Source organism: Haliaeetus leucocephalus, unplaced genomic scaffold (genome assembly GCF_000737465.1).
Source record: "Haliaeetus leucocephalus isolate CR32 unplaced genomic scaffold, Haliaeetus_leucocephalus-4.0 Scaffold840, whole genome shotgun sequence".
Lineage (NCBI taxonomy): Eukaryota > Metazoa > Chordata > Aves > Accipitriformes > Accipitridae > Haliaeetus > Haliaeetus leucocephalus.
The window spans coordinates 266,710-281,637 of NW_010973276.1; the positions used below are offsets into that span (position 1 = coordinate 266,710).

Genomic DNA, 14,928 nt, shown 5'->3' on the forward strand with positions numbered 1-14,928 from the left:
CCCGGCGGAGCGCGGCGCTGCGGGCGGGGAAGCTCGGCCAGCCGTCGGTCCTGCCCGAGGGCCGGCGGTCGCTGTGGGGTCTGTGCGCCGTCCGCAGCAGCGGGGGAAGGCGCGACCGCGGCTGCGGGTGAACTGCGGGAGCTGCCGTCGCCCGGGGACAGTTACTTCCACGGACGCGTTTCAGCCCGCAGTTCGCTGGAGCGGTCGCCCCTACGCAAGAGAGAGGACAGGCATCAGCGTGCCAATTGTGTTCTCTCTGGGCTCCTGGATAAGCAAAAGCTAAGCTTACCGCGTTAAAATCTCTAAACTTTTTTGGGAAGTGTGTCAGATGTACTTTGTAGCACTGCAGAGTTTGTTACCCTGTTGGAACTAACGGTACAGACACACCTTCTCAAGCGGACTGTACCTCTGCTGGGCATGCCCGCCATCGAAAAGGTTGTCAGTAACTCGATTTTAAGAGTCCTGTTACTGACAGATTTTGGAATCTGGAGACTGGATTCAGTCAGTGCATCTTCGATGACAGCAAATGTCGTTAATGCGGTTCTGTTCGTTCACTGGAATACAGACTGGCGATTAAGGATGAGATATGTTATCCCTCTCTCAGCAGCCCATGCTCCTATAGTTTGATGTTGCAGCCATAGGGATGTCCCTGGTTGTCCCCAGTAAATGGAGATTTGAGATGGCTGGGTGTCTATGCCTTCTTGTCCTTCCTCCTCTTCTTTCCTTGGAGCTGTTCATCTTTATTTTTGGATGTCTTTAATTTTTCTTGGAGGTTTGCACAATCTTAGACAATGTCATCCCTCTTGTGCTTTCTTCTGGTGTTGAACAAGAGCTCTTCAGGTGCTAGTGAAACACTTTATAGGTTATTTGAGAACAGTTTTTTGATAAATGAATGAGAGGCTATGCCTCAAACATTGGAAGATTTTTGTCAGCATTAGGGTTGGTGGAAATCTTCCCTTTTTTGGGGAGGGGGGGTTGTCTGATCTAAACACACATGCATGTGGTTTTTTGAAGTCCTAGGTCACACTAATATATGAGACTACTGATTATTATTAGTGATATCAGCATTAATTATTATTATTACTGATACTCTGTACTACCCAGATCTTAATTTTCAAGACGTGAAATCTACTGCTGCAACAGCATCAGTCTATGTATATATTTCTGCTGGATATTGATCAAGTCTTGTTTTCTGGCTGCTTCAGTGTATCACATTATCCCCCTCTTGACTGAAGTTAAAAACCTCTTCCCTGTCCATTGCGTATCCTTTCCTCCTTGCCTGGATACCAGTTACTCCCGTTCCCACTGGACAGGTCACTTAAGATGGGAATGCTGTAATGAAAGATTGCAGGTGAAGTACCTACCTCCCTGTGTATCAGTGAATGCTGTTACTGCCATTGTGCTGACAGACCTGCACTCCCAGATGGCACACATCCCTTCAGAGAAGACAACAGTTGTACTACAATAATTGAATGGTTTGTTGCAGACAACAAAATCCAGGGAGCATGTACACCTGCTGCCCTAACAAGTCTTTCCCAAGTGACTTTCCTGTTCAGACCTGGCTTTTGCTGTATTACTGATTTGTCAGTCAATTGTTATTGTGTCTGTCTGCGGCTAACTGACAGTTCAGAGGAAAAGGTCGGATTCCTCACTGATAATTTATAATTTAATTATTATTCACAATAACTAAATCCAAGATTTTGTGCTCCCTTTAGCTTATACTAGATCTTTCTTTTATATTAATGACAGATCTGTTGGATGGCAGTGGGAGCAAATGACTCTTTAGACTTAGGAGGTCAACTTTTATTTCTTGTCTATGTCTCAGTGTCATACTATCTCTTAATGAGAAAACGAGCTCCTTTCTGCTTTAATTTCTCATTCTTCTTCATGTCAATTTTTGCATTACTTTCCACTCCTTCTATACCATGTTTTCACTCTGTTTCTCCTGTTCTTTAAGAATTTCAACTCTTTCATATTCTTCTTTTAAATGATTGACAGTAGCATACTGTATCTTGATGCTGAGGGACTGTTCCTGATCTATAAGGGCACTCTAATGAGATTAGCAAGGGCCTGGAAAACTTGAACTTCTGAGTTTGTTTAGGCTTTCGGCATGCTCAGACACAAACTTGCATTTGCATTCATTAATTTACTTTTGAAGGTTGTCTCTGAGACCAGTGAAGCTAGATTTTTGGTTTTTTTTCTGAGAAAATGAAAAAGCTAAGTGTCTCCTGTTCAGTTTGAGTCTGTTTTGCAGGCTACATAAATGCATCACACAAGGCATACGTGGCGTACGGCTTGTGTGTTTGACATCATTGTGCTAAAGTTTCAGTAAGTGTATGCCAAATTCTAGCTGCTCTTACAGTGGAAGTATTCTGAGTACACAAAACTAAATAATCTATTTTTATCATATATAAATTAAAAACCACATTATACAATATATATTACCTGGGTTTTTTTCTAACTTCCAACTAACTTGCTGTCAGTGTTGTATGACTGTTGGTCTGTTTTAGGCATCTGTAATGTGTCTGTTATCATGGATCTAGCCATCTCTGGTACAAACATAACTTTTAGACAGAATCTTGTCTTGGTCTTTATTTAAAAATGAAAATCTTAAGAATTGAGGAGTATTTTATGTTTGCTTTCATTTGCTGTTAAATTATGATGAAAGCACTGTTCTTTATTTCAGAGTCAGTTTTTCTAAAAATTTAAATGTTCTTTATAGTACTTGAATTCAGTTAGAACTTACTGAATATTCAAGATATATGTGTAATTTCAATTTCATGTTCAATAGACTTCTGTGAATTTCTTTCATGTTTTTAATTACTCTTTTTGAATCCATTATTACTATTGTCATTTGTAACATCTGGGATAATTCCGCATTTTAACTATACTGCATGTGTAAGGTTACTTCAGTTGGTTTTCTTTTATCTTCCACCTGTTTGATGCCTCTGTTTCTGTGAAATAGTGAATGTTTGTTCCCTTTACCTTCCCTGTGCTTTTCTTGACATTTATAGACCTTTGACTTACTCCCTTAAATTCTTTTCTAACTTTCACAGTCTATCTTAGTCTCTGGATGTGGAGATCGATCCATATCTGGTATCTGCAACCCACCTCTTAGCTTTTCTACTTGGGTATCTTTATGTGCTTGTGTGGTGGTGGTGGAAACAAAACTGATCATGGTATTTAAAATGTGCTTCCTATTGTAGATTTTTAGAATGGCATAATTGTTTATTGTTTCTTCTTTCCAAAAGATTCTTATTCTTTTATTTGTCTCTTCGACTGTTCAGAGCATGGAGACTGTTTCCAGGAGAATTTCTCCAAGGACTCTAAAATGTCTTTTGTGAGGGGTAAGGGTATGTTTGGGGCCAGTTATTGTGATAACAATGAAGGATTCCCCTCCCCCCCCAATCACTTTGCATTTAGTGACATTGAGTGTCATCTGCTATTTATTTCCCAGAATACACTGAATATTCTTCTGTGCTCTAGGCAGTAAGTTTTATATTTGACTATCACTTTGCTTCATTAGCATACAGTTTCAGTAGCTCACCTGCATACTGCACAAAGCAGGGTGCCCTAGGTCTGTGGGAAACCCAGAAAGTTGTATGCCACAGTCAGAAAACGAGAAAGACAAATGTGTTGCCAATGTCTTGAATTCATTAGGCAAATTTGCCCAGAAATTTGTGAGTGACGCCCACAGGCATGCAGTCCCCTGTCTTCTCTCTTGCTAATGACCTTGACAATATAACTTTGTATATATTTCCTAGTCTGATGGATGATATGACTGTGATCAAGAAACACCAGCAGACACCTGAGAAAGAGCCTGTGGGATATCATTTTAGAGTTTAGATAAATCGTCTTCAGCTATTTGGTGGTTAATCCTTTAGAGTAAGGTAAAACCCGTCCTTTACCCTGAACGTGCCTGACCAGTTGTGTGTCGGGGAAAATCCTTCTTAATAAGCACTACATGTAACTGACTGAAGCTTTGAAACATTAACCTGCTTCCAATTTTCTCAGAAGTTCACGGAAGAAGGGTTTAATTATATCTAATAAAGAGTATATATAACGGAAAATAGAATAATCCTGTGTTGAGAGACTGCTCACCTTATAAAAAGGACCATAGTTTTTATTATCTTATAGTACAATGTTGCCCAGAGGATCAAAGTCCTCCTGGACCCAAGTGCTCATATGAGGAGACACCTAGTCTCAGTGAGCTTCCAGTTTGATCTGAAGTGCAATGTAACCAATAGGTATAACAATCAGAAAACCAGGAGAGGGAGAGCAACAGTAACACAGGCTGGCTTATGCATGACTGAGGAGCTTTTATAAAAAGTTACATATAGAAGGATTGTCATGGTCTCTTTTGGCTATCTCCTTATTCATCATCGGTTGGTGTAATATCATTACTTGAGGTGCTTCTTAAGGAAGGACTGAGAAGAGCTTTGAGGCCACCAATTTGAGGAAAGTGGGAATAAAGAATTTACAGTAACTTGATGCTCATACCCTTTCAATTACTGTAAATAATTACATTAGGCACTAGATATATGAAAATATTGCATTACATACATGATCCAAATAGTATTTTACAGTGTGTTTGCAGTAACAACAGGTTAGCTTCTCAATAGTATTTTAAAATAACATCTGTACAACTTAGTTCTTTCTTGGTTTTGGAATACTTACTTGAAAACAGAATTTTGTTTCTTAACTGAAGTATTTTGCAAAAGTATACGTGAGGGCATAATTTGGTCTGCATAACCTTTAGTTTTTTAAATTATGTATGAACCAAAAAGTGGTGTTTAAATTTAGCTATGGATTGCATAGTTGTTACAATTTTTAGCAACATGTAGCATAGCTCAAATTAGAGTGGATCTAACTAATGTTGTAATTGCAGATCTCTCCAAATTGGAAGCTCACAGTTGCTTCTCATTTGTAGAAAATTCTTTAGAAAATACATCTTTTTCTGTAGAAAATTTTGTATAAGCTCCAGTTAAAAAAAAAAAAAATCCATTTCCTTTCTGTTGTCAAGTTCATATTTAAAATATTTTGGTATCCAATTACAGTGAAAAACCAACATAGTAAAATATTTGCAGAACAATATACTCCAGAAGCCTAGACATATATTGGATTAGGAAATTTACTAAAATGTGTGGGGTTTTTTTTTTATAGAATAGTGCTGTAAGTTATGTTTTTATGTTCAAGGTATTTATTCCTTTTGATTTATTAATGCTTTTAGATAAGTTTTAGCTTTTTATGATATAAAATAGATTTCCATGAACATCTAAAAATCCCTTCTAGAATTGTATTTAAAAATTTGGAAGTTTGACTTCTGTTTTACATATTGCTTTGTGAAAATCTAACTTGTTGGGTTTTTTTCCCCTATAATGTAGATTTACCAGAGGAAATTAAAACCCTATCTGTCAGAAGAATATTTACTGACGCTTGTAGGAGTACTTTAGACTAAAGTACATGTCAGGTTAGATACCCTGATAATTAACAGAGTAAATGCTAGACTTTAAAAAATGCAGGACATTGAAAATGACAGAAGCAACACAATTTTATAGGATTTCCTTCATATTGCTTCTGCTAGATGGAAGGTAACTTTAGCAGTATGTCTGTTGGGTGGCGGCAGTGTTCTTGTTTTCATTGAGGCATCAAAATTGCATAGGCAGATTTGAGCACCAGTCCACAGAGCGAGTGTGTGTTTCCAGGGACTGTTCTGTAACTGACCATCAAGTAGTGCTTCTCTCATTCACCTACAGGTTTAAGGGGGGGAATAGTCTGAATCATTGTCCAGTTTACTGGTGTCCTGCTTATGGGGTGTATATATTATGCTGCTGAGATTTAAGGAAATGTTTTCTTGTATCTGTGAAGATGTACTCCCAGTAATACTTCATAACAATTTGTGAACACAAAATACAGCTTAGAATAATCTAGCAGCCTGGATAGCTGTTGTGCACATCCTGCAGTGGCTTAAACTTTCAGTTTCAGTGGCCTTTCATTTCTTTCCACACTATTTCTATTAAAATTCTGTTCCCACTGGGTGAAGGTTGCATGTGGCTTGGCAGGGTTTCATGGCTATTCAGAAGAGTAGCACAGACTAGCTGAAGTGCTAGCTGCTAGGAGCATGGAGGTTGGGGGGAGAAACCTCATATTCTTTATCTGTTCTTGGACTCTTGTTAAAGACAGTTTCTATTACAGAAAAACAATAATATCCCAGAATATGGAGTGAAAAAAACATAAAGCCATTTTACGGGTTAAAATACAAGATGTTGTATAGAAGTTTTCATAGAAAGAGAAGCTCAGTTACAGATTTAAGCTGATTTTGGAAACCCATATTTAGAATAAGTAACTGTCACTTTGTTTCAGAATCCATTTGGAATGCCAGTTTTTCTGCTTTCCTGTTTCTTTTAATTTTTTCCTCCTTCTGGTGTTTCACTGAGTATCTTGAGCTATTCAGATATTTTAAAATATAAAAATGCTACATATCACACGTATTTTTTTGAAAGTTGTAAAGGATTTTAAAAAAGGTGTCTTAATTATGGACTTGTCACCCAAGACATCATCTATATAAGCCATATTTATTTGAATAGTGTATCATTAAGTAAGATGGATTACATACAAACTAAGAAGCTCTGAGGTGTAAGATTTGTTGTTCTTTGATCAAGCATTCTCTTCGTGCTGTTGTACCACATTGTTTTCCCTTGTCCTCTTGTCTTGGAGCAGAATTTGGATTTGCTGTTCTCTGTTCTCACTCACCTTACTGGAACTCAATGGGAATCTGCTCCCTACCATTTTCCAGATAGCGATGTGCTCAGACAGATCTTTCAGCATGTATGGGCACTTACTTTATTTGCTAATGTTCTGTCTCTATAGAGGGCTAAGTTTAGCAAGCTTGATCTTGGAAGATAAACATTCTTGTAATGTAGGTTTTTCTGTGTGTTTAACTTAGTGTTTGCTTTGAGGGGTTGGGAGTTTGTTCTTGAAAAGAAAAAGACTGAAGAAAATTGTGTGTGTTTTTAACACTCACCTTGAATAGTCAGTCAGGTTGAATCTTGAGCACCTTCTGCAAGAGGAGGAGGCTTTTTCACCAGCGAAGGGAATTAATTGCTGAGTCTAATCTGAAGAGATACTGTGGGACCTTCTGTCTAATGTGACTTCTGTAGTAGGAGCTGGTTTCTGGTACCCTATGCTGGTTGGAGAAGTTATGCTGAGAAGCTTATGCCATCTTCGTTATTAGAAATACATGAGCTCCTACATTAAATTGTCTCTGCTAGATCCTCTTCTGCTCTTCATTAGAACCTTTTTTGTTCCAGTGCACTAAGGAACTTTGGCTTCTTCTTTAGCATTGGTTTAGTACATACGAATAACTTCTATAACAAAGTGTTAGGCAGCCTAAAAATGTGCATTGCCATCACCTTCCATTATATTGGTAGTAGAAGAGCAGTCGTGACTGGAAAGCGGGGATGGCTTTTTAATGAGTACTTTTTGAGTGTTGGTACTGTCATAACAATCTTTTTTTATTTGTGGTCTGAGTGCCAGAGTGACTCAGTTTTGTTCTGTGGTTCTTTCTTTTACCTAATGGTGTTTTACTGCCTTACATAATTCTCATGATAGCAAGAATTAAATAATAACATATTCCAGAAATTACCATCATAGTTTCCTTTAAAATAGTTTCTTTTTTTTCATGAGATTATTTAGCTTCACAGGATATTAGAGGCAGAAACCACTCTACTTGGACTGAGAGCATGTCTCCTCATAGATTCTCCTCATTGTTACAGACTCACAGTATGATTCTGGGAAGATCATTAACAGCTTTGTGTTTTCATTTGTTCGTGAACAATAAACAGACAGACAGCTGTCATTTGACTTGTGCATTCTTTAGTCTCGCTAGTGCTCCTTGAGATGGTGCCTGATGAGACATGCCCTTGCAGAGGCCTCTCTACCTAGCGCTCAGTAACTCTTGGTGAGCTTCTGAAGGCTGCTTCCAGGCAAGCAGCTTCTGTTGTTGCAGCAGCATCGGTCCCTGCGGTCAGGTGGAGGGGATGGGACAGATGCCACCCGCTGCCGGCGGCACCGAGCCAGAGGTGGGTTCTTCAGCCTGACACTGGTTGTGCTTTCACTGCTAGGCTTAGTGCTCAATGCAGCCAGTTTTGTTAAGGGAAGTTATAGTTGCAGTTGATTATTTAAGTTAAGGTAGCTTTATAGTTTTTAAGAATTTGAAACATGTATGTACTCTGCCAAGATAATATCACCTATCTGTCTTAATACCAGTTCTCATGGAGTTCAGATATTCTCAGTGGAGCCCTTCCACCTTTAGAGTTGACAAAAATCTCTATGATGACTATGACAAAACATTTTTTCGTGACCAATGTACTTACAAATGAATGCTATATAGTATGGCCACCTGGGAGGAAGTCGCAGTGACAATGTAGGTCTCATGCCCAGACAGGAGAACAAAACAAATACTTTTTTTGATCCTGTAACTGTGGTGCAAACAAAATATCATGTAGTTTAGAAACCAGGGAGAGAATCTTGCTTCAGTTCTAACTGTGGAAGATGTCAAAAGAGAAGATACCCGTATCTTTTTCTTAGTGTGCTGTTCTGTTCCTTCTGATAGATTGACTTGGTCCTTGTGATCAATTAAGTGCATCATACAAATATTATCCATACTAGCTGTGCCAGAAATCTGAATTGTGCCGCCTGACCTACCTGTACTTAAATAAATTGAATTTGCACTGCAGAAGTTTAATTTGCTTATGGAAATCTCAAGTTTTGTCAGAATTGTAGCAGGAAGTTATTGAAGCTAAGAACATAGCAGGATTCCAAAATGTTGTACTAGTACATGTACTCATACTTGTACATAGATTAAAGCAAAATCTATTGCTATTGTAGCTGACAGCTTTGAAAAGGTGGTATTTTAAATTGTGCGGGGGTGAGTGTGTGTTTGTGGGGTTGTTTGCTTGCTTGTTAACACAGTTTCCAAGGGTCATGGGTCAGGATGATCTCTGACTTCATAAACAGAGTATCACAGGAGTCCTTGCACTGGGTCTGTTGTTCACCCTCTGATGGTCACCCTGTGTTTGCCTTCTAATACTTTTCTTAATTTATGATTGTTCATTTCCTCAGATCCTTCTGAAAAATGATATATGAGAGTTCTTTAGACTGTTAGCCCTGCATTTCCTTGAGTATTGCATGAAAATTTGGCTGCTTTCAGAAATTTTTGACATGCTTGAACTCGTTTTAGTCCCAGGTAAAGGTTATGCCTTTTTTTTTTTTTTTTTTTGAGCAGAATATTGCTCAGGTTAAAATATTCCACGTTTCTTATATACAATGAGCATTTCTGTAAGACTGCATTGGATTTTCTTGCCTGTAGTGACTCTGAAGTGTTGGTTCTAAGTTGCATAAAATCAAGTTTTCCACTCTTCTGGTAATTTCCAGTGTGGAAATCAGAGCAGTGTGAAAATTCATTAGTTGCTCTGACTTTAATGGTTGGAAAAATTACACGGCAGTTTTTACGTTTGCCCACTGACAAGAATCTTGCACAATGGCAGTAGGTGTGTTAACTTCAGCAGGTTTCAGGAGTAGGCAGAAATGTAAGTTCTTGGAATTAAAGAAGCTGCTGAAACTACAGAGGAAAAAAGTAGGTGAAGATGAAAAGAAATGTGAGAAGAATGGTATTTCCTTTGGCTGCCTCTATCTTCCTACAGCAAATCAACTCCACATGTGAATCATGGTATCTCTGGGTAGTTACCTGTGCTGTCCCTGGCACTTGGGTACTCACCAACCCCATTTCCTTACTGTACCTCCAGCCATCTGTGACCTTGTGGTGACTAATTAGCTTTCTCAAAGTTTCCTGATCTTTATGTTTGAACATGTACTCCTGTTATAGCTGCTGAATCTTCATATTGTGTTCTTGCAGCTTCTCAGGTCATGGCAGACTGACCACATGATGAAGTTTATGGTCAAATCCACACAAATGTGTGAGTTATCGCACTGCTTGGCATAAAGCAACGTGTTCAGCTTTAACTTTTGGGATGTTGCTCCAAGTAGAGCAATTTTCCTGCCAGTACTTGAGAATATACGAAGTTGCTGTTTGTAAACTTGATTGGTAGCAAAGTAGTATGCCAGTGCATTTAAAGATGTACTGCATATGGAATGAATTTTCAAGGATGCAAAATTTTGCTTTTTATAGTGCTGTTCATAATAATAATAACTATTATTATTATTTAAGCTACATATTAGCTTATATTAGCAGGATTTCTATATAAAGGGCAACTACACAGATGACAGGAACATGGTTTTTGGTTTGGTCTACTGTAGACAGGACAAGAAACAGTACATTTACTGATAAAAGAAAATGAGGTACATATCAGGGAAAATATTTTAATGATGAAAATCATGAAGCAGTGTAATGAGATTGCCCGAGTAGAACATGGAGTCTCCTTCAGTAGAGAAGTTTAGCAACAGTTTGCACAAACACTTGTCAGAAAAAATTTGGTGTAATCAGAAGGAAAAGAAGAGATCAGTAGTTTCTAATTTGATGCTTTTCTACTGTTGTTGACTTAAGAAACAAACAAAAAAAAAGAAAAGTCTATAGACCATACTGATGCTTGAGACAGGATGTCAGTTTGCAGCTTGCTTCCCTTTCCACCTAAAAATATGCCTCAGCTTGCTCTGGTGATGTATTTAAGCCCTGCAATTGTTCTGTTGTGGTAACAATATATGATATTCTTAACCTTTTTCAGTCTGCAGGACTAAAAATGGATGACACCAATCTCAATTATAGTAGTCTAAGCCTTTAATGAATATTTCTAAGTACTTTGTATGTTACCATGTGTACCTGTTGCCTGTTGCCAAATATGATTACTGCAGAATCCACAGCTGCCTTGTAATCAGAGTTGTACAAAGATATTTTTGCTGAGTTTTTGAGGGTCCTTGAGAAAGAGTAGGGTATACATGACAAAAACAGTTACCGACTGCAAATGACTGGCTGAGGAAAATAAGGAACGTAGAAGTTAAATGAGGAGAAAGGGTGTACCAGAATGAATGGAACTAGGACTTCCTACAGCTCACTTTAAATAATAATCTTTATAATTAGAAGGCATAAACCTGTTTTTCGTTGTTATTTTGTATTGCCTGAAGTTGACAATTGGGGAACGTGGCTCTCTGCCAATGATGACTGTTCTGTTGCTAAAATAAATTGTGTGCCCCACTAATTTGTGTGAGTATACCCAGTTCCAGCGTCATCCTTCTCTTCCCATTTATGAATAGTTTGCAGCCTGCAGGTGACTGGATATAGAGGTTTGTGAGCAGATGTACCAGCGCAAGTTCTTTGGTTTGAAGAGAATTTATACACTCTTCCATTGTCTGTGCACGCACGTCCTTCTGTGTGATCTATGTGTCCAGCTTCGGATATACAGTCATCATCTTCACATTCACACCTGCCACCTATTCAGAAAAACTTCCTTACCTGGTGACCATGCTTTGTGTTGTAGAATCAAATAGTGTGGCCCAGGAGGAAAAACTTGTGAATGTGTGGAGTGCAGCATACTAAAATAGGCTACAACTAGTCTTATACTTGAAGAAGGCAGTATGTCTTCTGGAAGACATCCTTCATAGGGAATGATATGTTTTATAAGGCTCTTTTGTGTTACTTCTGTACGCTCCAAGAAGTCAAGAGATAAACAATTTACTTTTTTAAGAATCTGATTCTGAAATAGTAATTTGTTCTGCAGTAACACTGGTGGCTTTAATTTTTGCTGTACAGTTTCTAATATTTTGATTTATTACTTTTTTTTTTTCCTTTTTTGAGTAGCATTTCTTAACACTAACATGTAATTCCCCCCCCCCCCCAGATTTCTTTCTTTGGATCAAAATCTTTTGGAAGAAGAAGTCCTGACAGTCCCATGTTGAGCAAAGCTGAATTTGTTGAAAAAGTTCGCCAGAGCAACCAGGCTTGCCATGATGGCGATTTTCATACAGCAATCGTGTTGTACAATGAGGCTTTGGGAGTTGATCCTCAGAACTGCATTCTCTACAGTAATCGTTCAGCAGCCTACATGAAAATCCAACAGTATGACAAGGCCCTGGATGATGCAATCAAAGCACGACTTCTAAATCCCAAATGGCCAAAGGTAAGAAAGTATATTTGTCTTCTGGGGAAAGAGTAACTCCTTTGGGATTATTATTCACATATGTAACGCCTAATGTAAACAAGTGCATATATTTCTGTACTAAAGTCTGTTTTTGCTAAAAGCTCCAGATAATAATATCTTTTGTGTTTTAAAAGTTTTTTTACTTCAATTTCCTGTTGGGTATTACACTGTTTTCTGTGTAAACATACTTTTCCCCAATGGGGATGTGGTACTATTTTACTATTTTAAACCAGCATGGTTTCTGGGTTGTGAAGACCAGACATCTCTTTTAATGTTAAACTTAGTCAGCATTGTAGCATCCAGGAACATTTTCTTGCAGAACTTCTTGAGAGGTAGCATGGAGAGTCTTACTAGTAATGGAGTAATAAGGCCTTTCAAAATAGTGCTCAAAGAGTATTTATCTGTAGTATATTTTGGATAAACATTTGAAGAAATGTGTATCTTAGCATTCTTGGTAAGATCTGACTATGCAAGGAAACATTTTGTAAAGAGTAAATGGTGTTGGTTGCCTGTTCCTTCTGGGGTTGCTTCCCACTAGCTGCAATTGATTGCTTCAGTAACTGACTCACCCTTGGCTAGCCCAGGGCCAGCCCTTTACATGCTAATCAATTTTAATAGCATCTGCTCCAGATTCCATTTCTCCCACTCCCTCACACAGTCTTACTAGCTACTTTAGCTAAAGATGGAATTTAAGAGCAGATTCATCACCCAGGTTCCTGTCCATGGAAATTACGGCAGGTCAGCTGGACTCCGAAGTTAAGTTTGAAGTTAAGTTTCCCTTTATTTCAAAGCAGATCACTATAAGTCTTGTGTTGTGTTTTTCAGTTGTTTATTGGCTTTTAGAAAAACCTTATCATATGCTTGTTTAAGACTTTGTTAATTACTTCACTCATACTCTAAGCACAAATCCAAAGTCTGCTCGTTATCAGCTCCATGTGTTGAGATTGTGCTGTATACCTTTAAATCAATATTGCCTGCTCTCCCTTTCCTCATTGGTCATTCCCTGTATCTTGTCTGGATATTTAGTAGTCTGTTAACTAAAAACATGAGTATTAGTCTAGTGGCCAACTGCTTAGCAGTCACATTTCCAAACTCCCCATCATTTCATTTGCTTTGCTGCAGTAAGTAGACACACTGATTTTTCATGCCTGCATAGTATATTTCCATATGGAAAGTGGAAGCTGTTGTATAAAAAAAAATTATAAAATAGTGTTCTTTCCACTCAGAACACAGGATGTTTGTCCTAGATACATGTATATGGTTTGAGGATTCAGTGTTGGAAAGCTTCTGCTGTTTCTGCAGCTCCTGAGACATTGCCTTGCTAACTGAGGTATGTGTCTGCTCATTCCACCTCGGAAGGAATGACAGGGATTGAAAGATCTGAGTAAGTTTGAAAGCAGAAGACTGGTGGTATCTTTCCATCAGTACAATCTGTGTGCACAATGTCACTTTCATCTCAGCCTTCAATCTTGTACAAGCTGTGACAGCTTGTCTACCGGACTGCTGGGTATGTCTTCCTTTGGTAATTCTCTCATTCTCTCACCAGGAGAGAGAGAGCATCCTGCAGGTATTTTAATTTGATGCATCTTTCTGAAGGAAAAGAGCCTGACTTTTCTTCCCCACCCCCAAGACAAAATTTGGTGTCTTAACTCTGGAATTTCTGGAGTCAAGAAACTGCAATTTTACACAAACTTTCTCACTTCAAGTTTTTCTCTTTAGTGAGACCAGAAAACTGCTTTAGAAAAATGTTATTGAAAGTGTTTTCTAAAGCTCTACCCACTCATAATCACAAAAGGAAGACCACGGGCCAGGGGAGATCCTTCCCTTTTGTTGATGCTATTTTTTGGAATTGCCATCTTGAATTGCAGCATTTAAATTATTGTTCTATTTTCACATTTTATTTTCACACTTAATTTTGGTACTTTCTTTTTCTTTTAACTTTTGTACTGCTGTTTAATCCTTCTTAAAGCGCTTTAATGTGTTCTCCCTGTTATTTTTTACTAAGTCTGTCTGCAATTTACTATTTGTATCAGTCCACATCAGAAAGAAACTCCTGGTTTGGCAGGAAGATGATTTATAAGCTTGTAAGCTTTTGTTTGCTTTTTGGTTTGGTGTTTTGGTTTTTTTTTTTTTTTGGTCATTAACTTCTGTCTTGTATTACCGAATGTCATAAAAGATTTTGCATAGATTTGTGTGAAGGACTGTGTTTAAAAAAAGAAAATTGCATGCATTATTGTCATTAAACTCTTGATTTCCAGGTCATTTGTCTGAATGCAGGGAGTTAAAGAGTATAAAAGCAAGGGTGCTTAGTTTTGTATCCTGTTTCTAAGAAGTCTGGCAGTGATTTACTATAGAGCTCACTTACATGAAAAGTTATGAAAAGACTTCATAAAAGAATACTTTTAAAATGCCAGTCACAGATAGAAGTATAACAAGAGCTTTGAAATAAATCATTGGAATAGATTTGTGGATCAAAATAGAAAATAAGATGGAATAGAAGATTTACTAGCCAAAAGGCTAGCTGTGTTAAATGAAGGCATTATTATCAGTCTGTTAAATACAGAAATAATAGACTATGTATTGATGTAGTACTAAGTGGAATAGTTTAAAAGAACAACAACAAAAAACATGTTTAGTAATGGAAAAATGAGACTTTTTTTCAGGTAGACTATATTATTGAGTTAAAAACATGAAAGAACTCTGTTTTGATTCTAGTTCTGCTATTAAATGTGCACCTGACCTTGAGCAAACTTTGTTTATTCTTTTTTTTACAAAA

At 37.8% G+C, this 14,928-nt stretch overlaps 1 protein-coding gene across 2 annotated transcripts in view; it reads left to right on the plus strand.

The window, feature by feature from the left end:
- TTC28 (tetratricopeptide repeat domain 28) overlaps positions 1-14,928 on the plus strand; it is a 195,257-nt gene that overhangs the window by 508 nt on the left and 179,821 nt on the right. The window contains exons 1-2 of one of the 2 annotated variants that reach the window (XM_010582041.1): positions 11,139-11,218; positions 11,853-12,131. In XM_010582041.1, coding sequence (XP_010580343.1) covers positions 11,904-12,131 — 228 coding nt within the window. In that variant the 5' untranslated portion in view covers positions 11,139-11,218; positions 11,853-11,903. Of the gene's footprint in view, positions 1-11,138; positions 11,219-11,852; positions 12,132-14,928 lie in introns of those variants that run through there. The other variant, XM_010582040.1, reaches the window with a different exon arrangement.